The sequence below is a fragment of the Juglans regia genome, chromosome 6 (assembly GCF_001411555.2).
Source record: "Juglans regia cultivar Chandler chromosome 6, Walnut 2.0, whole genome shotgun sequence".
NCBI classification, from domain to species: Eukaryota; Viridiplantae; Streptophyta; class Magnoliopsida; order Fagales; family Juglandaceae; genus Juglans; species Juglans regia.
Window position 1 is genome coordinate 3,478,455 of NC_049906.1, and position 23,947 is coordinate 3,502,401.

A 23,947-nucleotide genomic window follows, 5' to 3' on the forward strand; every position below is an offset into this window, starting at 1 on the left:
TATAGCTAAAGTTGAAGTTGGTGTCATGATTGGTATCAATGCATATGCTCAATTAAAGTTCATGAAAGGATTCAGTGCAGATGCAAAGGTCTGCTCTAAAACTAATCATCTCCTTTTTATCTCTTTTTGTTTTGGTGACTACAGAGATGAAAGCATTCAGCGTAGATGCAAAGCATTTCCCTTTCTTAAATCAATTTTTTGTATACAATTGAGATTTAAAATAAATAAATAAAACTCTTGAGTATATATATATATATATATATATATATATCTCTAATTTTTCATCACTCTTTAAGTATATTATTTGGAAAGTTGATCCCTCAAAATCTCAATTGTATGGTTGAAGATAATGTATATGGAAGCAAGCCAAGTTGCCAATGATGCAGTTGGGAGTATAAGAACTGTTGCTTCTTTCTGTGCTGAAGAGAAGGTGATGAATCTATACAGAAGCAAATGTGAAGGCCCAAGGAAGGCAGGGATAAAGCAAGGCTTGATCACTGGAACAGGATATGGGACATCTTTTGGCTTGTTGTTTCTTGCCTATGCTACCTTTTTCTATGCAAGAGCTCAACTGGTTGAGGCAGGGAAAGCAACATCCTCAGATGTTTTCCAAGTATGAATTCCTTCTCTGCTTTTAACAGGCTTTCCAACGATTTGAACAGTAATACAAGAAATCAAACAAGGGCATGAACTCTTGAGACCTTGTTAAGTAAAATAATGGTGGATGCTTTGTTTTCAGGTTTTCTTTGCTTTGACCATGGTAGCCACGGGAGTTTCTCAAACAAGTTCCATGGGTCCAGATACTGGCAAAGCCAAGAATGCTGTTTCTTCCATATTTGCAATAATAGACCAGCAATCGAAGATAGATGCAAGTGATGAGTCTGGTATAACTTTAGACAATTTCAAAGGAGGAATTGAGTTTCGTCATGTAAGCTTTAAGTATCCATGCAGGCCAGATGTTCAGATTTTCCATGACCTCAGCTTGACTATCCATTCTAACAAGGTTCATATGGCTCAGTACTTTTGGTGTTTTCAACAACTAGCACAAAAAACTCGAACAAGTTGTTCACATTGGTACTAATTTTTTTTTTTTTTTTCTCAGACAGTTGCCTTGGTTGGAGAAAGTGGGAGTGGGAAATCCATAGTCATCTCATTGCTGCAAAGGTTTTAGGAACCTGATTCTGCTCATATTAAACTTGATGGAATTGAAATTCAGAAGTTTCAAGTGAAGTGGCTGAGGCAGCAAATGGGTCTCGTGAGTCAAGAACCAGTTTTAAAACTGGGCTAGTTTCAATTAGTTTTTGCTCCTGTCATTTAATGAGTTCCTGTGTTCATTTAATTTGTGGATTTTTTTTTTTGTGAAATATCTTTTCCGGCGATTAAACTTCGCTGAAAATAATTTTTGATACTAAACTTATTATTTGCGGCGACTATATATCGCAGGAAATAACTTTTACGGCATTTTAGAGTATTTGCAGCGAATATTACAAGTTTTCCCACCGATTTTATTAAGCGGCAATTTATTTTATTTTTCGCGACAACTGCAATTTTCCGGTATAGATTAATACCAGTGATGTAATGATCGCTGCAACTGAGTTCACAAAATCAATAACTCAATTGCAACGTTTTAAAAATCGCTAGTATTGATGTATACCGGCAAATTTTTATCGTCGCAATTGTTATTTCAAAACCATTTAGTCTATTGCAGCGATTTGAAAAATCGCTTGCAAATGGTATTGCCGGTGATTTTTCATCTTTTAGCGACAATATTAAATCGCTGGAATTGAACTTTCCCAACGATTAACAACTGAATTGAACCTTGCAATTGCGACGATAAAAGGTACTATTTGCGGCGAATTTTATTCGCTGGTAAAGAAAATATTTCCTGGCGATTCTTGGCTTCCGTTGGACTAGATCTAAAGTGGGGCGTTAATACTGGCGATCTTCCAGCGACTTAAAAATCGCTGGGCTAGATGTATGCCAGCGATTTTGTGGGTATAGCCAACGATACATAATCACTGGTAAAAGTGTTAGATCTTCCAGCGCTTGATTATGGTCGAAAAAATGAGTAAATATATCATGTTAAAAAATAAACAACGAGATCAACTATTTTATTCATCATTTTGATATATATAAAATATATCGCCAATTCATTTACCTAACATAATTAATATATTTACTGATTTTTTTTTTACTAAATATAAGCCAAATTAAAAATTAACAAAGACGTAATATAATTAATCTCAATCGGTCGTGGGCAAAAATTATTTATGACTATAAAGTTTTGTGATATGCAGGTTGGGTGATTGATCACAAAAACATTGCATTTTTTTTTTTAAATAGACCCACCAAGAGAGTATCATGCACTTGATTACAACTTTTCCTTTCAAAATTTTTGAATTTTTAAAAGAAGCTAAAATTGCATTAATCGAAACAATTCAAAAATACTTTTGGGAAAAGATCATAAAATTATGCCGGACCATAAAATTATTTTCCTGAAATTATTATTATTATTTTTCTTACTTTTGTAATAGGGGTTTTAATCATGAATATCATGTTTCTAAACTGAGGGTACTAATGAAGATCAGATGGTTTTGTTTTTAGTACTTACAACAAAGTTTAAGATAAAAAGTGGACTTATCTAGAAAGTAGAAGTGTTAAACTCTCCCAAGGCAACACAATCTGGGAACCCCCTGAAATAGGAAAAATTTCAGTATCCTTTGATGTAGTAGTAAGACAGACAGGTGACACAGCGTCAGCAGTAGGAAGAGACTATTTAGGAAATATAGTGGGTTGTATGACTGAGTTTACCTCTAGTTGTAATCCAAATCCAAATTGCGGAGAAGCCTTAGTAGCTTTCATCTGTGTCAAAATGGCAACAAGGAACCAATGGACAAACATCATTCTAGGTGACTCATAGGTGGTAATTTCAGCTCTACACCAACCTCTTCATAACTCAAATTGGCTCATTGAAGGATGGATAAGAGATACCATACTAATGGTAAACAATCTTGAGAGTTGGAAGACTGTCAAAATACATCGGGATCAGAACCGATGCGTGCACACAATGGCGCAATGGGCTTCTTCAAATGCTATTTTTGGAGATATACCCCTCATCAAGTTGCCAGAGTATATGCTGGATTTTCACAATGGGAAAGATCCACTATTAAGTTCTGTAATTGCCTTAGTTTAATTCTTTGGGTTTTGTTTAGAATGGTGGTAATAGTCTAGATATATTTCTATAACTGAATTCTATTTGCAGTTTCTTTTCAATGGAGATCTCATAGTTTGGAAGGAAAAAATAAAAAAAGAAGGCACTAGTCGACCAATAGCCAGTGCTAACATCAATACTTAAAGATTGCACAGACTTATATTACTAACTAAGCAATTACTCACTCTCGTGATTTGTGTTGTGATTAACTTTTTTTCTTGAATGCTTTTCCTTAATTCTCAATCCATCCAGTTCCACTGCGACTTCTTGAATGCTCTCAAATGTGTGCATTCAATGATATTACTCATGCAAGCCAACTCTCATTTCCACTCTCTAGAAAACTTTGCAGCTTCGGCTCCTCCTCTCCTTTCCTACCTCCTCCTCCTCCCCCTCCCTCTTTTCTTTCGGCTCTTCCCTGGTTTTTTTTTGTTTTTCAGGCCAAATAAGGAAGAAAAGTTGATCCGAGCTTCTTCGGTGGCCGTCTTCCTGCACGGTTCGGCCCACCGGGAGAATCCTCACCCGCTAATCTTGGGGCTGTTAGGAAATATGTTTTGAGAAAATTAAGAATTTTTTAGAGATGCTTTTATTATTATTATTATTATTATTTTAAACGAAGACCAATGGAAAAATTAATATGTTCTTTTTTTTTTTTTTTGGTGCTTAATCATCTTTGGATAAAAAGTGGTTTTTTTTCTTGGAGTATAAAGTCTTTTGCAACCAAGCATGCACTAATATTTAAGTTACATTAATTAATCTACCCATAATTCACAAATTAAAACTTAGAACACACGATGAAAGGACCCTCAAAGCACACACCTAATTGAGCAGTACTGGACTTGCTCACTCTTACTTACAAAAGCTCCCAATAATACAAAGCAGACCATGAGAGAAAAATTTTAACATAGAAAAAGATCTATATGGAGATAACTTAAACACTACATGCAAAGATAATGAAACTATCTTTTCTATCAAAAACAAAAAAAAACACTACATGCAAAGAGACCGAAATCTACCATCATCAGTTTACTTGGAGGAATATGCTGCCTGGGCTTAAAGGAAAAATGGATTATCTGCCATCATCTATTGGTGTTAGTGCTCGATTTCCCATGTGATCAATGGTACTTGTGGAAGAATAGCCAGTGCTAACATCGAAGCTTGAAGAATGTGTGGATGGATGAAGAAAATACTCACTCTCATGATCTGTGTTGCGATTAGCTTTTTTTCCTTGAATGCTTTTCCTTATTTCTCAATCCATCCAGTTCCACTGCCACCTCTTTCATAGTAGGCCTATCGTCTCCTTTAACACTAAGGCTTCTTTTTGCAACATTAGCAACATTTTTTAGTTCCTCAGCATTACTCCCATTGTAGATGTGATCATCAAGAATTTCCAATAGGCGATCCTCTTCTACCATAGAAACAAAGTATGTTGCCAAATTTCTCTCACTTTCAGGCCTAACGAAAGAAATTACTTTCTCACTTGTCAATAATTCTGCTAAAACAACACCAAAACTATAGACATCACTTTTTTCCGTCAAATGACTAGTACGAAAGTATTCTGGATCCAAATACCCAAATTGTAACACCCTGTATTTTAGTGTAATTTTTACTGAAGGATTTTTATTATTTATTCAAAAATTTATCCTCTTATTTTAAAATTGGTTGGATTTTTAGTGAGTTTATTTCTATGATTTTAATTTGTTAATTTGGTGAAAATTATTTTATTGTGTGCTTTCTTGATATTTATTTATTGTTATGCATTTAAATTGCTTATAATATTTAAATTAATCACTGGGTGATTTAATTATTTCAATTTGACTTTACCATTACGTTTAAATTATTTTATTTAATTTGTGGTTTTAAAATCGTTTCCGTTGGATCATTTTCGTGACCCAAGTTATGAGGTTTGGACCTCATTTTTTTTCCCCTCTTTTTCTTTCCTCTCCTTTTCTTTTTCTCTTTTTTCTTTTCTCCTTATTTTCCTTTGGTTTCTTCTCTCCCGCGCGATCTCTCTCTCTCCTCTCCTCCGCCCGTTTCCTTCTCTCCCTCCCAGCACCGTCGTCCGCCGGCGGTGGTCGACACCTCCCAGCCCCTCCGCTTCCCCTGCCGCCGACGAAGCTACCCCTCCATTTTTAGCCTCCCTTGTGCCGCCGTTAGCCACCATGAGACCCACGAAGCCGCGGCACTCTTTCCGCCGCTGCGCCGCCGTCGTTCCACCACCGGCCACCATCTTCCTACCACTTCATCCCCAACCTCTTGGCAATCCTTTGGACCCAACCCCGGCTCCGATCCGTCACCGGTGAAGCCCCACCAAGTCCATTTCCGATTTGTATACTTTTGGCCTTAAACCACCATGTGCGCCGTCTTCCACGGCAAACCACCACCACCATTGGCTTCACCGACCTCTCTAGGCCCTACCCTATCATTTTGGGGTCTTCGTTTGTCTCCGTTGAAAAGTGGGTATTTGTGACCCACGGCCACAGTGTATTTTACACTGTGGTGTTGCTCAGACGTCGCCTTTTTCAGTTTCGTGATCCTTCGGAAATCATTATATAGCAATGTAAGTATTTTTTTTCAAAGAATTCTCGTGAATTTAATGTATTTTTGCACTAGCACATTACACTGTATTTTAATTGCTGGTTGGTTTTGCCGGACTGAGTCCGAGGAGTAACGGGGTTGATTGGATTGGGTGATGGAGTTGTTAGTATGATTGGTTTAGACTATGAGATTTGTTGGTTGTTCGGGTTTAAATATTGGTGTTTTGTGTATGACGTGGGTTGTGGTGGATATTGGTGATTTTATGAAGTAATGATATACTTTGGGATTATGAGGATTTTTAAGTTTTGAGAAATTAAGATAGATTATTTTAGAAGTTTAGGCTTAAATATGGAAATCCGTAATTGGTTGAAAACTTACGGAAATTGTGTGATTATTTTTTTATAGGTGACGATTATTAGTCGACTCAACATTTTTTGAAGAAATTTCTGAAAAGCTAAGAAGTCCAGGTAAGCGGGGTTCATATACTAGTTTTGCATAAAAGAAATAAAATGAGGTTGACTTTGAAAATAAACGTGTTTGTTTTTGAAAAGAAATGAGCTGAAAATAACCTCAGATGTTTATTCTGCATATGCATAAATTCAATATAAGAGAAAGTATTTTTCTGTCATGACTGGTGTAGACATGAGCTAGTTTTGTGTACTTTATTTCTGAACTATGTAAAAGAGCGAATATGAAAATCTGGAAGTTTTGTTATGAACAAATGAGGATATTTTGTTTATGTTTATCTCCAACATGTGAAATTATCTGAAGCTTTTCAGTGTTTTGTTTTGATATGATGTGTCATCTGAAAATCTTGGCATGAAGTTCTGATTCTGTATATGATTGTAATCGGATTTTCGATGAAATCCGTTCTGTTTCTGTTAAGGCCCAGCCACGGGTATAATGGTGGTTTATAACCCTACCACGGGGTGAAACATGGAAAATGGCCCAGCCACGGGTATAATGGTGGTTTATAACCCTACCACGGGGGTGAAACATGGAAAATGGCCCAGCCACGGGTATAATGGTGGTTTATAACCCTACCATGGGGGTGAAACATGGAATATGGCCCAGCCACGGGTATAATGGTGGTTTATAACCCTACCACGGGGGTTAAACATGGTATTGTCCCGATGTGATATTAAATGAAGATAAGATTATAATGTTTCAGTTTAGAAATGTCAACGGAAGTTCTTTTTGGAATAAGTTCATTTTTCTGAAAATTTCGCTCTAATGTTTTTGTACAAGTTTTGTTTCTTCATTCTGAAAGTAAATGTTCTGTTCGGCTTATCAAATGTTATAAATGCTTATGTTTACATGCTAGTATATGCTCTCTGCTTACTGAGTTGTTGATAACTCACCCCGTTAATCTTCATAATATTTCAGATGACATCGATGGCTCAGCTGAAGATCAGTATTAGAGTCTATGGAGAAGATTAGCATTGTTTTGTTGTTGGGTATCTCATGATATTAGTGTTGGTGTTGGAGGTTAATTATTTTTCTTAAGTTTGCTTCAATGGATTTAGACGGTTTATGGATACTTATGTTAATGTTATATTATTTCTAGTTGTTATTTGAGACATGAAGAAGAGTTGATTTTATTTGGGTTGTTGGATTGAATATTGGATAGATGAGTTTATTTGATTTATTTAATTGAAGTATATACGTCAGATTTGAGGTTTGGGAAAATGGATAAATTCTTGAATTTGGAAGTACTCTAGCCTTGTTAGAGTTGATTATCAGGTTTTATGAGTTAACTCTCCGGACCCTCGGAGTCGGGGTGTTACACAAATGTTCCTTGCACCAACGTAGTTAATTGTGTCTGATCCAGAGGAACAAGTCTTGAAGCTCCAAAGTCTGATACCTTTGCTATGTGGTTACCATCCAAAAGTATATTTGCAGTTTTCACATCTCTATGTATAATTGGCATAGAAGCTTCACAATGTAAATATGCAAGGGCTCCTGCTGTTTCTTTAGCTATCTTCAGACGCTTGTCCCATGAGAGCAAGGATGACCGACTTTTATTATGAATATGGTCAGAAAGCGTCCCATTTGTGATGAACTCATAGACTAGTAAGGGAACTTCTGTTTCCAAACAACAACCTAACAATTTGACGACATTCCGGTGGTTTATTTGAGTAAGCACAACTACCTCGTTTATGAATTGCTCTATCTGACTTTGATCACCAATTTTGGACTTTTTAATAGCAACAACTTTGTTATCTGCCAACACTCCTTTGTAAACAGTTCCATAACCTCCTTGACCGAGGATATTACTTTTGTTGTAATTGTCGGTTGCCTTTTTAAGTTCTTCTGCACTGTAGATTTTTGTTGTATCCATAGATCCTGTGTGATGTTGGAGTCGTTGTTGTAACATTAAGCCCCCATTTTGCTGAAACCACTTCTCTTTGAGTTTAATGAGTTTTCTTTTCTTGAGTCCCCAATATACCCAGGAGGTTCCCACGAGGAGCACTAAAAGGCTTATGCTGACACCTGTATTTGCATATTCAAAGTTATAAAATGCACTTTGGCCAATTAGCTAGAAACTTTCGTATCTCTATCGAGAAGGTTACGAACCTAATAATATGTATTATATTAAGATGAGTCAACCATGATTTGAAATACATGAATGTCTGTCAAGCAAATGATCTATGCACTGGGAAAGTATATAATTAGTGATTCCTTAATATTGTAGTTTTCAAAGTAGAAATCAGTGAGCCTGGGAAATAAAATTCTTATAAATGTACGTACATACATACCCAATGCAATGCTGATGATCTTATTATTAGATTGGCCAACTATAGGCCTGCAATCTGTTCCGTCTATCCTCCCATCGCCTTCGTATCCCTTGGGACAAGTACATGTGTAATTTCCATCAGTGTTGATGCATGTTGTAGTGGCATTGCAAGCTAGTTTCCAATGGCCCAGCTTGCACTCATCAATATCTGAAACACAGTAAATATATATAGCCGGCCGTCACAAGAAATTTCAATGTTTCCATACAAACTTAAAAAAAAAAAAAATTATGCGGATGTAATTATGACCACTTGGAATGTGCTGTACCAAAAAATATGACTAGGAATAATAAGACTTAGATAAAGGATGGCATCATTTACCTTGGCAACTATCATCTTGTCCATCAGGAAGGTATGGGTTCCCGTGATAACCTGAGGAGCATATGCAACGATAACCAGGGCCGTTGGTGGAATCGTAACAATAACTTTGCGTTGCCTTACATGCATAGCTTGTCTTATTTTTCTGAGCATCTTTGCATGTCTTATTTCCAATTGCCCAATCAAGCACCAGGGGTACAGTCGTCCTATTCTTTAAGTTTCTGAAATCTAAGGAGGAAAATTTGTATGCTTGTTCCTCAATTATAAAGCCGTAACCACATTGATGTTTGCCACCAGGTAAGGTGTCGTTGCTCAAGCTCCGAACGTTCAAAATATATCCCGTTGCTCCTTTTGGTATTGAAGTCTGGCAGCAGCCAACGCCAGAGCAAGGCCCGTTAGCCACGCTGAGATTTTGGTCACAGAGTGATAAGCATCCAGTGGTGAAGCCCTTCTGTCCATGATCTAAACCTTGAATATACGTATAAACATCACAACCAACAGCAGTGATCTTGTTCCTCGTTTCTGAGATGCGAAAACTTGACAAATTAAGCAAGGCAGAGATGCGTGTGTAGTCCACAGTTGCGATGTTTCTCTTGTAGGTACTATAGCCACGTTTGCAAAGGAGGGCTACGGGGTTTGAGACTCGCAGTTCACCATTTGGTACTGATATGTCCACGACAGGTAAATCAATGTCCAGAAATGGTTTTGGAGGAGGGAACGTGTGGTTACACGTGATGAGAAAAGGTTTGTCAAGGTAACAGCCCTCGCTTGTTCCAAACGGGTAGGGGATTTCTACTTCTCCACACATACGTTCGCAGTTTGAGTTCGGAATAGATGCTGTTGTTGCTGCTAAAATTATGACCCCAAGTAGCAGTTGTTGTAGAAGTTTTCCAACCATATCCATGGCTTTCCTTTCCTGCACTCTGCTTTCTTTGTGCTGCAGACAGCTTTAAATGGCCTCTTCTCTGTAGAAGTCAATTAGGTACGTACCTTTAGCGAGACTAATTAGGATGAGTTAGAATTTTTATTCAACGCAAAACAACAAGAAATATGTATCAATACAAGCAGCTTGAGTTTTCTTTATATGGTTCGTTAAGAAACATATATATATATATATATATATATATATAGCGAAGTAAACAGGTCATGTATATTAATCCATAAAACCAGAACAGTCCATTCACCGGCACCAAATGAGAATATATAACATATTAACAGTACAACATCATAACTCGAGTATAGTATGCAGCACCACAAACATGCAGCAACATGATTAATTGGATGGAAATTGGGAAAGAACAACCGTATGGCGTTGACAAAATGCTTGCTGCTCGAGTTTTCTTTCTTGAGCAGTAGAGGGGAAAATTGCATGGGAAGAAGATAGGTTTCTTGATAGTATCTATGAACCTCACCTCTCCCACTTGAGCACAATAGGATTATTAGCCACCGCCTTCAGCTGCCCCACTTTCCCTTCATTTGCTCTACCTTTCTTAAGAACTTTGAAACAATCTATTCTTCTTTAAAGAAGAAAGAGATACATATAATATAGACTTATCTGATTCTCTATCGAACCAAGTTGTGTTCAACAAAGTATGATCTCTTATTCAAAAGAAAAGTAGGAAGGACGAAAGCAATGCTTTTAACTTTGGATAAGCAAAAGATTCGCCAATCCCATGATATGATTGTGGTTTATAAAGAATCCTATGCATGCAGCAAGCACCAAGAAGGTGGAACCAGTTTAAGCAATTAAGGTGAAGCCAATACATTTATACCCTATCCTTTATGTATCAAATTATTAAACTAAAACATATAGGCTTTATAAATTATAAAAAACGGAAATATGTGGTGGGACCATGTCCCAATGTCTGTTTCCCAAGCTATTTGGCTTGATAAGAACAATTTGTAATGCTTTTATGCGTTTAATGACATTGATGTTTTCCTATATATATATATATATATAATGTATGTATCAGTATTAATAATTTAGAGTATAAAGTGTAAAACTTGTAGTAGTACTATTTAAAATATACAAAACAAGTATTTCCAGTGTGGAAAAAGAGAGCAAAAAAAAAACCAAAATAGGGAAGATGAAAGACATGCAGGTGGAATAAAACGCAAATTATAAGATAGGTCTTCAAAAGTAGCAAAATAACAAACAAAAATTCAAGCAGTTGATTTGACAAAAGATATCTTATCCAAAGATAAAAGTAGCAAAGAAAAATGAATATCATCATGTAAATTTATGATTGATAAAGCGAAAGATTTCCGCAACAATAATTTAAGATCAACAATAATTTAAGATCAGATCAATCATATGGAATGACTCAAGTCTTTCTTTTCTTTTCCAACAAGTCTTCCACTAGCGTTTGTATGGTCTTTTCTGAGATTTCTAAAATTTTTATCGAAATATTTAGAGTTCGAGTAGGACATAGATGTAATCAGTGAGCCAATGCGATCCAACTGGAAAAAACGATAAAATCTTTATCAATGAATAAAAATCTCTTCCTGCGTGGCCCATATTTGTTGAGTACCTAGGAAGATATAATATATATATATATATATATATATATATATTTATATAAGTCCTTGTTGGACTAACAATATTAATTAAGGAAGGATACCTATTAAAATAAATTATTCAAACGAAAAACGAGTACTATGAGTATTCAAAATTACGTAAAAGGAAATCATGTTATTTGCAGATGTCATGCAACACATGATGTAATAAATACCCCACCTCTTGCCGCACGCTTTAAAAAACAAATGAGTAAGCTTTAAAAAAAAAATTAGGCCAGCGGTTTTATTATTTCAAATTAAAGCTGGATTATAGTCGATCGAAAAAATGAGTAAATGCATCATGTTAAAAAAAAGTGAACTGACGCGCGAGATCATCAGCTTATTTATTCATCATTTTAGTTTGGATAAATGTTTTAGTTATAAAAATAATATTCCACAAAAATAAATTCACAAAGTGGAGTAATTTGATGTGGTACGTTAAACTGTAAAATTACTTTTATTGTAAAATTACTTTCTAAATAAATAAATCAATTTATCAATTTATTTTTATAGAATATTTTTATCACTGTAATAATTTTGTTAGTTATAAACAAATTAAGTTCCTTGTATATTGGTAACTGACTTGTGGACAAAAATTAATGACTATAAGTACTTTTGTGGTATGTTTGGATCATTGATCATAAAATTCACATTAGACGTGAAGAAGGAGGCCGGCCGTTTGAGGAGCTGCACGCTGGAATCACGTGGCTACGTACATAGATCCACCAAGACGGTATATCGTGGGATTGTTCGCGCGATTACATTAATTTCTTTTTTCAAAATTCTGGAACTTCTAAAAGAGTTTGAAACTTTATACCAAATATCTTCAAAAAAATCTTTAGAAATATAACGTTTTCACTTTTCATCGAATCATTATCCAAATAAAAAAAAAAAAAAAAATTAAAACAATTTTTATCATCACCAAATTAAAATCTATTTTAAAAAATAATAGTCAAAGAAGTTTTCAACTTTACTTGAATATATATAAGATTCCACATTCACAAACAATACAAAACTTAATTTTTAAAAATATATTAAAACTTTCTTAAAATTTTTTATAACCAAATATATGATCATTGGTGTCTCGTGTCCTAAGTTTCTCATACAGTGAATTTTTTTCAACAATATCTAATCATGCCCAACGGCCTATTCCATTAATTCCTTCTTCGTGAGTACATGATCAGGCTTTTGGGTATTGTGCAATTTTCTAGAATTAGATTCTGACATGACTTTCCAGTGTCTGGTGAAGATTATATTATATTAGAGTATCTATATCTATATTGCGAGCATTAATTATTTGCTGTTCCGTCAATGCACGTCAAAACTCGATTAGCCGATTACCATGTTCCAATCCAACCCATATATACCGATTAGCCGATTACCTAATTTGAAACTTATTTCCGCAGAATCGGGTGTTCCAACCCGACCCGACCCATTTTTCCTGATCTCTCTCTCTCTCTCTCTCTAAAAAGAAAATTTATAAGAAAATTTAATTAAATAAAAATGCTAATTGGGTTTTTAAATTACTAATTTTGTTTATAATTATTCGCTTGCTAATAGGTTTGTAAATTTGATCGATAAATAATAATAATAATAAAAAAGATGTGTGGGGTGGGGGAAGAAAAGTATTCTATTTTCTCATCATAGATGGAAATGTTTTAAGGTCAATTAGCTTGCTAATAATTCGTTTTTCATATTATTGCAAAAGTTCCAGTGACCACTAGCAAATGACTACATAGCCTACATTATTTATCTCTGTCTTCTACCTTGAAATTTTGTTTTGTTAAACGGTGATAATTAATGTTAATTAATAACAAGGTGATTTCATTAATTATAATTAATGTTAATACATTATTTATCTATGTCTTTAAAAACAAAAAAAAAAAAACAAGGTGATTTTAACTAAAAATATATTATCTCCTACTGCCTAGTGACAAGACACAAGACGGGAACAACATGATCATTACAGTAACCCAACAATATTACAAACTTTATAAAAATTAATGGTCAAATTTGCAGTGTCCACAGGCCGTCTGCAAAAGCTAGCAAAAGAAGTTAAAAAAGAGAAAATTAATAGTCTAACAAAATATAGTCTCTTATTCAAAAGAAAAGTATGATCGATTAAAGCAATACTTTTAATTTTGGAAAAGTAAAAGATTCTCCAATTTCATCATTGTGGACTACTACAAAGTAGCTATCCATGCAAGTTATCATGGAAAAAGTGTAAAACTTCTGATACTATTTAAAATATACAAAACAAATATTTCTCGAAGTGAAAAGAGAGAAAAGAAAACACAAATAATTTAAGAGCTCAATCATGGAATGCTCGTAAAAGAAGCCTTTCTTTTATTTTCTAAGAAGTAATTAGAAGTCTCCCACTAGCACTTTTATGGTTTTTAAGAGTTCAAGTAGTAGGCCCAAAGATACATGTAACCACTAGTCCGACTGGAAAAAAAGGATAAAATCTCTATGAATTGGCCTCCTTTGGTTTGGGAAATGAGACTCATTTCATCTCATCTCATTTTATCACTATAATTTTTTTAAACTTTCACCACAAATATAATAAATAATTAAATTTTTTCAAATCTCAAAATAGAAATTATATTAAAAAATTATATTCTAATAATATTTTATTCAACTTTCAAATTTTATCTCATCTTATCTATGTAACCAAACGGAGCATCTCATCTCATCTCAACTTTCAATTTCAATCTCTCTTCCTACCCCACGCTGAGTAGAGTGAAGAGATATATCACTTCTCTCCGTCAATTGGCCACTTGTTTGCAAGCCACCAGTAATATTTATTGTCCTCCTTCCCACCATCAATCGGCCCATATTTGTTGATCAAGCATCGAATGACGTCCCACTAGTGACACACTACAAGAAAATGGGTCATTCCCAGTGATTTTAAGATCGCCGCAAAAAAAATCGTCGCAAAAGGTCATTATTTGCGGCGATTTTTCAGTCGCCGCAGAATTTCATCGCAAAAGTGGAAAATGCTGGGAGAGAGATTTACTGTTGACTTTTTACGGCGACTTTTATACTTATTGCGGCGATTTTTTTCGTCACAACAAAATATTGTTACTGTAGCTCTCTTTAGCAATGTTAATGGGCTTCAATCATCCGGTGAAAATTTAACACCTCTTGGACATTTGCTGCAAGAAATACAGAGATTGTTGAGCTATTTCCAAGAGTGTATAGTCTACATGTTCACAAATTGGAAAATGAAGCTGCACATAGATTGGCTAGGCATGGTTTGAATGTCGTAGATACTGAAATGTGGTGGGACCATGTCCCAATATCTGTTTCCCAAGCTATTTGGCTTGATAAGAACAATTTATAATGCTTTTATGCGATTAATGACATTGATGTTTTCCTATATATATATATATATATATATATATATATAATAATGTATCATATTAATATATAATTTCTATATATATAAAATGTGCGAATCGCCTATGAACAGTGTTTTCGTCTAATATTTTCGTTTCCAATTTTGCCCCTACTTTTATTCCAAAATTACGATTTTGCCACTGAAAATTTTCCCATTTTGCCCCTGTCTCTCCCGCGCGCGAGCCCCTCCTCCCCTCTCCCCCGTTCGTTTCTTCATCTGCTACGGTGCGCCGCCGCACGCCGTCGTGCTCGACACTGCCGCTCTCAGTCTCTTCCCCTCCGACCGGCGTCCATTCCCTTCCAATCTCAGCCCCTCTCGTGCCGCCGTTGACCGCCACGAGCGAATCGAAGCCGCGGCCCGTCCGATTCTTCGTCGCCTCTAGTGCTCCACCGCACGTCGGCGTGGCTAACACCGCCCCACCCATTCTCTTCCCCTCCGTCCGGCATTCCTCCCCTTCCAATATCAGCTCCTATCGTGCCGCCGTTAACAGCCACGAGGAATCCAAGCCGCCGCGGCACTGTTTTTTTTTTTTTTTGACTTTTTTTTTTTTGATTTTTTAAATTTTATTTTATTGATAGGAGCGTTGTGTCTTTATTGTGTTTTATTTCCTTTAATTTTCAATTATGTAAATATTGAATTGAATTGTTACAGTTTCAGTATAAATCTAATTTTTTTCTTTTATTAATGGTTTTTGTTTAATGATTTTTTAAGAAATAAACTTAAATATTTTTTTTTCATTTTTGTTTATTAATTAACTTGAAATTAATTACACTATTTGAGATAGATCTATAATTTTTAATGTACTATAGTTTGTTTAATTTTTTTTAAAGGAAAATGATAGGGTTACTACTCTCCTACTACTCATTTACTACTCTTTTTATATTTGATTTTTTTTTAAATTTTTTATTTTACTTAATGGTTAAGGAAGTGATTATTATTAAAATTATATATTTTTTTCATTTTTTCGATTAAGGATGTTAAAAAAGTATTTCAAAGAAAATGATAAAAAAATAAAAAATTTGAAATTAACTATGAGTAGTAATTGGGTAGTAATAGGGTAGTAACCCTATCATTACCTTTTTTTAAATGTAAAGGATGAGACTTTATAAAATATATAATTAAATATTTAATACTTATCACTGTAGTTTTGAATTTTAAAACTGACACATTATATATTTATTTTGAAAATAACAAATATACAACATGCGCATCCAACTATAATTATTAAGAGTAATAATAGTAGATTGGTTAGTATAATTACAAATTTTCATAAGGAAATAAATTATAACTTCTTAATAATTTAAAAATATAATATGTCATTATTACTATTTTATTTAGCCAAATGTGAAAATGTTAAATAAATTAATGCTTTTTATTGTTATTATTTTTTATAGTGTTTCTGTTTTAATAATATTAAAAAGAGTTATGAAAACTTTTGAAATAAATTAAGATGATCTTGTTTGCATTTTTAAATTAAAAGCTAAACTGCCTTTGAACTAACGTAATAATTTAACATTATTTGTAGTGTTAAATAATATGGTCTAGAATATGTTAATATATATTAGAACATTTTTAATTTTTTCCTTCTCTGAAAATTTATATAATGTTGGAGAGAGTTAGATGAGATGAAATTTTATAAAAAATAATTGAAAGAGAGAAAGAGTTAAATAAAAATATTATAAAATTAAAATATTATCAGACACTTAGATTATAATTTTATAATATTATTTTTATTTTATAATATTTTATAAAATTAAAAGATAAATTATATTTTATTTGAAATTTGAAATTTTGAGAAAGTTGTAATGATTATTTTTAAAATTTTGTATTTCAGTTATGTTTAAAAAGGAGATAGGATATGATATGAAAATTTTGGAATAAAATCTATTTTCAAATAGACTTTTATTTGAAAATAAGTAAGGGATGAACAGTGTTCTTATCAATTTCTCTCTCTCTCTTTTTTCCTTTTTTCTCATCAAATCCGGTTCTCTTATGTTTTTGCTCTTTTGCCGATTAGGTGAGTTTGGATACTGAGGTTTTTTTTTTTCTTTTTTGATAGCTTAGATCCTAATTGAGATGAGATTAGTTGAAATGAAAATTACAAGTTAAATAAAATATTGTTAGAATATTATTTTTTAATATTATAGAAACATTAGTCTTTTAAACAATAGATTTTGGTAAGGTTAACCAAACAATATTTTATTTTTAGTAAAAGAAATAATCTTAATTTGCTTATGGATGTTACATTTCATTTAAATGCATTCAATTCTTGAGTTTGCTGCCTAACAAGATCCAAGATTCTCATATATGTTATTTTATCTAGAACTCGTAAAAATACTATTGGATATAAGCATTGATATTAGGGTTTATAATATGAGATAAAAAGGGAAATGATTTAGTTAAAAATCCTTATTCATATGCTGCTTGTGATAATATGATGATTTGCTTTACATGATGATTCTATCTGAAATTGATCATATTTTACTGCCTATTATACATCTTACAATATTTAATAGTAGACAACTGGGCATACGTGCAGCGCACGTTGCCTTTAACTAGTAGAGTATAAAGTGTAAAACTTGTAGTAGTACTATTTAAAATATACAAAACAAGTATTTCCAATGTGAAAAAAGAGAGCAAAAAAAAAAACCAAAACAGGGAAAAGGAAAGACATGCAGGTGGAATAAAACGCAAATTATAAGAAAGGTCTTCAAAAGTAGCAATAACAAACAAAAATTCAAGCAGTTGATTTGACAAAAGATATCTTATCCAAAGATAAAAGTAACGAAGAAAAATTCAAGCAGTTGAATGTCATCATGTTAATTTATGACTGACAAAGCGAAAGATTCCCGCAACAATAATTTAAGATCAACAATAATTTAATATCAGCTCAATCATATGGAATGACTAAAGTCTTTCTTTTCTTTTCAAATAAGTCTCCCACTAGCGCTTCTATGGTCTTTTCTGAGATTTCTATAACTTTTATCGAAATTTTCAGAGTTCAAGTAGGACATAGATCATGTAATCAGTGAGCCAATGCGATCCAACTGGAAAAAACGATAAAATCTTTATCAATGAATAAAAATCTCTTCATATGATACTCCATATGATATGGATAATAGTACGTAGGTGGTGTATGGGATCTCATATTGCTTGGGAATGAGAAGTTCTTACTCTTTATAAGGTCTTAATGGGGTTCCGATTGTATCATTGACTAGTCCTTTTGGAGTATAGGTCATGTGGTTTAGGCCTCCTATTAAGACGTTACAAATGGTATCAGAGCCTATCCCAACCAGAAATGTAGGATTTGAACCGTGTCACCTATAATAGACAGGCCCGACGAGGACGTTGGAAATTTAAGGGGGGTAGATTGTGATATCTCATATGATATGGATAATGGTACGTAGGTAGTGTATGAGATCCCACATTGCTTGAGAATGAGAAGTTCTTACTCTTTATAAGGTCTCAATGGGACTCCAATTGTATCATTGACTAGTCATTTTGGAGTATAGGTCATGCGGTTTGGACCTTCCATTGGGACGTTACACTTCCTGCATGCCCCATATTGTTGAGTAGCTAGCTAGGAAGAGATCATATAAATATATATATATATATATTTTTTTTTTCTTGTTGTACTAACAATATTAATTAAGGAAGGGTACCTATTAAAATAAATTATTCAAACGAAGAACGAGTACTATGAGTATTCAAAATTACGTAAAAGGAAATGTTATTTGGAGATATCATGCAACGCATGATGTAATAACACTAAGCTTTAAAAAAAAAAAAAGTAGACAAGGGGTTTTCTGTTTTAAGTTTGATTATGTCCCACCTCCCTTTGAAGGTGGTCGAATAGACGCAGTCCAGAGTATTGCTGTCCAAAAAATACATTTGGTGTGTAACGTCCCAATGGAAGGCCCAAACCACATGGCCTATACTTCAAAAGGACTAGTCAATGATACAATTAAAGCCCCATTGAAACCTTATAAAGAGCAAGAACTTCTCATTCCCAAGTAATGTGGGATCCCATACACCACCTACCCTTATCCATATCATATGGGGTATCACAATCTACCCCCCTTAAATTCTCGACGTTCTCGTCGGGCCTGTCCATTATAGGTGGCATGGCTCAAGTCCCACATTTCTGGTTGAGATAGACTCTAATACCATTTGTAACGCCCCAATAGAAGGCCTAAACCACATGGCTTATACTCCAAAATGACTAGTCAATGATACAATTGGAGTCCCATTGGAACCTTATAAAGAGCAAGAACTTCTCATTCCCAAGCAATGTGGGATCCCATACACCACCTACCCTTATCCATATCATATGGGGTATCACAATCTACCCCCCTTAAATTCCCAACGTCCTCGTCGGGCCTATCCATTATAGGTGGCACGGCTCAAGTCCCACATTTCTGGTTGGGATAGGCTCTGATACCATTTGTAACGTCCCATTGGAAGGCTCAAACCACATGGCCTATACTCCAAAAGGACTAGTCAATGATACAATTGGAGCCCCATTGAGACCTTGTAAAGAGCAATAACTTCTCCTTCCCAAACAATGTGGGATCCCATACACCACCTACCCTTATCCATATCATATGGGATATCACATGGTTATCATTGTTTAGAGAGTTCCTGTTCTTGCATGGTTGCACTAATGTTGAAGCTGCTATTGCACCTACCCCTGCCTGGAGTTAGTTGAAACTAATTAAATTGTGCATTTGGATGGATTCAAAATGTCATATATTAAATTTGTAAAGTCTAGTAGCTTTGTTATTATGTTTTGTCTTGTAATTTTTGTTTTGCAATAGGTAATTACCTAATATTGCCTTGTCTTGTAATTTTTGTTTTCCAGATATAAAATATATTTCTTGTGAGAATGCATTAGATCCTTAGTAGCGCCTTGATGGTGGGTTTGGTAGATAGTTGTGAATATAACTCATAAATCTAGCAGCTGTTTTGGTTTCTCGGATATTTATATTCATTGTTAGATTCATTTTCTGAAATATAATTTTTGTTCTTTTCTGTTTCCGAATTATAGGTATATATGTTGAAGGTCGAAGGAATTGCATTTTGGTTTTTGCCTGACCTTGTCACAGCAGCCGTGAAGTAATTTAAGTATCTTTTGTTTGATTTTCAATGCTTCTACTTCCTTGTTTGGTCTGTGAACTAATTGTATATGATTTCCAGGCTTTTATTTCTTTAACTTTGATTGAGTTTCATGACATGTGGAATCTTTGCTAACAGCCTAATTTAAAATTTAGTGTGTAATTTTTATGCCTTTAGCAACTATATCAGCTTCATTAATTTGTTTACTGAGGAGTTTTTATCTCATTTAGAATGTAAATGACAAATACTCTGCTTATGTATTTTTATGTTTCTTATTATATGTTGAAGCTCTGCTTTTGACTCTGCACGTGTATTTCTTAGGGGTGGATAACAGCGGTTGAATGGGTATCCGTTTATATGCTGTCTGTTTTGATAAAAGATTAGCTATTAGGATAATTAGATTGCAGAGAGGGAGAGACAGAGCGCTATTATTTTTAATTCTTTTTAAATGGTCAGAATTTATTAACATAACTTTTTAAAATGCAGGCAAAATGTTGGTTGGGGACCCTTTGGAGTGTTTGGTTTTATGCTTCAAAAGGGAATTTTCCGAGGGGGAGGAACTTCCACCGCTTGAACATTCTTTGGCTTCTTCCTTATATTCTTCAAGTTCCAACACAATCCCAGCATATTCGGTATGTCAATCTATTATTCTCCATAATCTTGTTCTGGTTAAATCTACACAGTTCTTTAAAAGCAATGAAGTTGTTCTCTGTAATTTGCTGTGATTTCTTTTTCTGTTCTGAAGCTACTTCTTTGTGCAATTAGGACCTTTGTGCAGTCGATGCTATATGGTTCTATTTTTTTCTCAAATCTTCTTTCCTTACCTGGTGATGTCTGGGGCCATTATATTTTATATTTATAAAAAAAAAAGTCAAAAATACCAACACCTTTTATATAAGTTGTTGTGTCAGGCTTCCACATATCACAAGTGTGTTTGGTACATAAATAGAGAAGCTTCTAAATAGATTTATTAATCTAACTTGTAGGTGGCTGCAATCATGATTTGCTATGAATTTGGGCTCAAGAAGAATAGTAATGAAAAATACAAGTCCTCTTCTTGATCGTATGATGCTGGATCAGCAAAACTAACAATGCCAGTAGCAAGTAAGCTTATCTATGTAACCGTATAGTGTGTGTTTATACCTATATTTTGATCTGTTTACACTCCCATCTTCTGCTTCTCTACATGCCCAATGCCATGTAGTTGTGCTGCAGTAGTGCTTCTCAACATCGCTTAACCCATACATCCTGAAGCATGTAAGTTTCGGCCTTTCTGTAATTTTTTATGCACTTATTACTAGTCCTATTGGTACTCGTGTATAACTTTACGTGTTGTTATACAGGTAAGTCAAAAGGAGATGAACGGAAGATCTCAATCTAATAAGAGATTGGAGCATGTATTTACTCTGGCCTGCATTGTTGTTGATGGGTAAATGCTCTAATTGTTTTAGATTATCCCACGAGCCTCTACATTCGCTGGATTAATTTTATTTACTTCTCTCTCTTAAATATATATTCTTGTTGGTGTTGGAAGTAGAATAATTTTTTTACAATGTGAATCTGAAAGCGTGTTCTTTCTTCCAGATCTGCGCCTGTCTTTATGGTGATCTGAGAAGTCACGAGAAGGTAATCATTCTATATAGTTTTGTAACATTTTGTAACATTCTGGAAGCTTTTGATTGCTCTCTCTTATGGCTAATGCTAGCTCCAATTGCTTTCTCTGTTTTTCTTTTTCTAGGTTCCATTACCTTTTTCTACCTTCATTAATTATTGTAAGCAACGGAAGCAAAAAACAGAGTGTGGTAAGGACGGCGAGCCAAAAGAAGATGCTTCTGAACAAATCTATTTAGCACAGGAAAGTAAACTCAAGGCTGTAGTCAGGGGCGGAACTACTAAGAGGCTTGGGCACGGGTGCTTTGTAGGGGTCAGCGGGGGCCCGCCCCCGCTGCCCCGCCCCGTTTCCGCCCCGCCTCCGTATGGATGGGCGGGCTACCCCGCTCCGCCCATGCGGGGGCGGGGTCCCCCGCCCTGCATAGAGAGGACCTAGCGGGGGCAGGGGGTGGGATGACCCCAGTATTACCTTGGCCTCCTATATAATGGTTGGTCTAGGAAGCCAAAGCAATCCAAAATCTAACTCTAGTGCTTTGGGCCCCCACAATTTCAAAATTTGATGAAAATTAAGTTTTGAAAGGTGTTTAATTTATAAAGTAGACTATATAAAAATTAATATTTAGCCCCTCCAATTTTTTTTTTTTTTTAATTTTAACTTGACCCTCCCAAACCAGATTTTTTTGTTCTGCCCCTAGCTGTAGTATAATTGATATTTATGTTGACTTTGCTATAAAAAAAAAATTATTTCTTTTTATATTTCTGTTGGGGCCATATCTTGGCTGCTTTTAGGTTATACTTTGCTTCCCTTATTCGATTTTTTGATGGAGCAAATAGAATGAGAAGTATGGAATTAGTATTTGAGGACATGTAATTCAGGTACCGATTATGAATGCTGACAATGAGGTTAGGGTTCAGTTTAGAATCTTTGAGGGAAGATATATATTGAAGTGGTTGCATGGGTATATTTCTCAGTTGAAGAGGTGTTGCATGTGTTGTTGGATCATAATCACCTTTTTGGGTGTGAGTTGGAAAGTTCAAATAATTTATGTATTCTGTTTTTGTGCTTTTTTTTTATTTTGTGAAAAACATTTTTCCGGCGAGTATAATTCTCCGGAAATATTTTTTTCATCCATTAAACATATTTGAGGCGATCTATGATCGCCACAAAAGTTCTATTTCGAAAATTACCTGTTGAGAATACATAATAGCGACGATAATTCATGATCGCTGGAAAAAAGATCTAGCCATTTGCAACGATTTATTGAGTATTTGTGACAAAATTTTTCATTGCGAATGACATTTCTCAACGATTTAGTTGTAAATGGATCACACCAATTCCGGCCTTTTTTATGTTTTTGCGACGACTAAAAATTGTCGGAAAAAGTAATTTTTCTCAACGAGTTTTGCCTATCATTGGTTCAACTTATAATTAAATAAACAATTACGACGAACGTTCGGCGCAATAGAAATCGTTGAGAAAGATTAAATGCGGTGATATTATAAATTATTTGCGACGATTATTGGTGCTGGAAAACATAGTTTTTCTTGTAGTGTGTAGTATGTTAAAATATAAAGTTATTTTTATTGTAAATTAGTAAATTAAATGTATCATATGAAGTCAATCATATTAGTTTGTCGATTATTTTTGTCAAATGTTTTTGTGGCCATAATAATTTCTTAGTTATAAACTAAGTTCCTTGTTTATTAGTAAGTGATAATTGTGGACAAAAATTAATGACTATAAGTACTTTTGTGATATGTTTGGGTAATCGATCATAAAAACATTAGAAATTTGTGTTGTACGTGAAGAAGGAGGCCGGCCATTGAGGAGTTGCACACTTGAATCAAGTGGTTACGTACATATATCCACCGAGACAATATCATGGGATTGTTCGATTACATTAATTTCTTTTTTCAAAATTCTGGAACTTCTAAAAAGATCCTACAAGAAATATGGTTTTTTTTGGCGACAAGAAGTAGCCGGAACATAGTCAAAAGTTTGTTAAGGGCATAAATAAATTAAGATCATCAATTATTAAACGTATTTCTAATCTCAATTCAAAAAAGACCTTATATCTAATTTACCGTACAGATCTTCATCTAGTCGTTATTTCAGCACCTAATCCGAATTCCTCCATTTGCTCGCTACCCAAAGTGTCAAAGAGGTTTTCGCATCTGGCTAAACTATGTGCTACATGGATTTTGGATAACCTTGCACAATCTTTTTAAATATGATAGACCTCATCTTAGCTCCTACTAAGGCGACATATCTTTTGTGTCTTATAACTTATCTCTCTCTAGAGAAGTACCGAGTGACACATTGTCTCATCTTCGCTCGCTACCACTAAGTCTAGCATAGAAATTCCGCTTACTTGGACTTTTTAGCTTTTTAGAATTTACTCACAA

General features: G+C 34.4%; 2 protein-coding genes and 1 long non-coding RNA gene across 3 annotated transcripts; 2 read left to right on the top strand and 1 right to left on the bottom strand.

Annotated features, from left to right (window-relative positions):
* Positions 1-349: 349 nt before the first annotated feature.
* Positions 350-3,766, top strand: LOC118348756 (ABC transporter B family member 21-like). The gene is made up of 4 exons (XM_035691102.1): positions 350-613; positions 740-1,003; positions 1,103-1,164; positions 3,649-3,766. Exons 1-4 carry the CDS (start codon positions 350-352, stop codon positions 3,764-3,766), a joined length of 708 nt encoding a protein of 235 aa, XP_035546995.1.
* Positions 3,767-4,295: 529 nt separating this feature from the next.
* On the bottom strand, positions 4,296-10,599 carry LOC108981954 (wall-associated receptor kinase 2-like). The gene is made up of 5 exons (XM_035690555.1): positions 10,272-10,599; positions 8,863-9,824; positions 8,506-8,691; positions 7,538-8,239; positions 4,296-4,784 (listed from the first exon to the last, which is right to left on the bottom strand). The coding sequence occupies exons 2-5, from the start codon at positions 9,761-9,763 to the stop codon at positions 4,423-4,425; spliced, it is 2,151 nt and encodes a 716-aa protein (XP_035546448.1). The 5' UTR covers positions 9,764-9,824; positions 10,272-10,599; the 3' UTR covers positions 4,296-4,422.
* A 9,874-nt stretch (positions 10,600-20,473) lies between these two features.
* LOC118348578 lies at positions 20,474-21,353 on the top strand. Its single transcript, XR_004801655.1, has 3 exons — positions 20,474-20,562; positions 20,917-21,187; positions 21,274-21,353. It is a non-coding gene; the product is annotated as an uncharacterized LOC118348578 (long non-coding RNA).
* Positions 21,354-23,947: the final 2,594 nt, after the last annotated feature.

Excerpts from the sequence above, each read along its gene's own strand:
- LOC108981954 (XM_035690555.1), bottom strand. The coding sequence starts at position 9,763 with ATGGATATGGTTGGAAAACTTCTACAACAACTGCTACTTGGGGTCATA. Across the intron at positions 8,692-8,862 it reads ACAAGATGATAGTTGCCAAG|ATATTGATGAGTGCAAGCTG; the intron begins GTAAATGATGCC and ends ACTGTGTTTCAG. Across the intron at positions 4,785-7,537 it reads TACGTTGGTGCAAGGAACAT|TTGGGTATTTGGATCCAGAA; the intron begins TTGTGTAACACC and ends GGGTGTTACAAT.
- LOC118348756 (XM_035691102.1), top strand. The coding sequence starts at position 350 with ATGTATATGGAAGCAAGCCAAGTTGCCAATGATGCAGTTGGGAGTATA. Across the intron at positions 1,004-1,102 it reads TGACTATCCATTCTAACAAG|ACAGTTGCCTTGGTTGGAGA; the intron begins GTTCATATGGCT and ends TTTTTTTCTCAG. Across the intron at positions 1,165-3,648 it reads GTCATCTCATTGCTGCAAAG|GCCAAATAAGGAAGAAAAGT; the intron begins GTTTTAGGAACC and ends TTTGTTTTTCAG.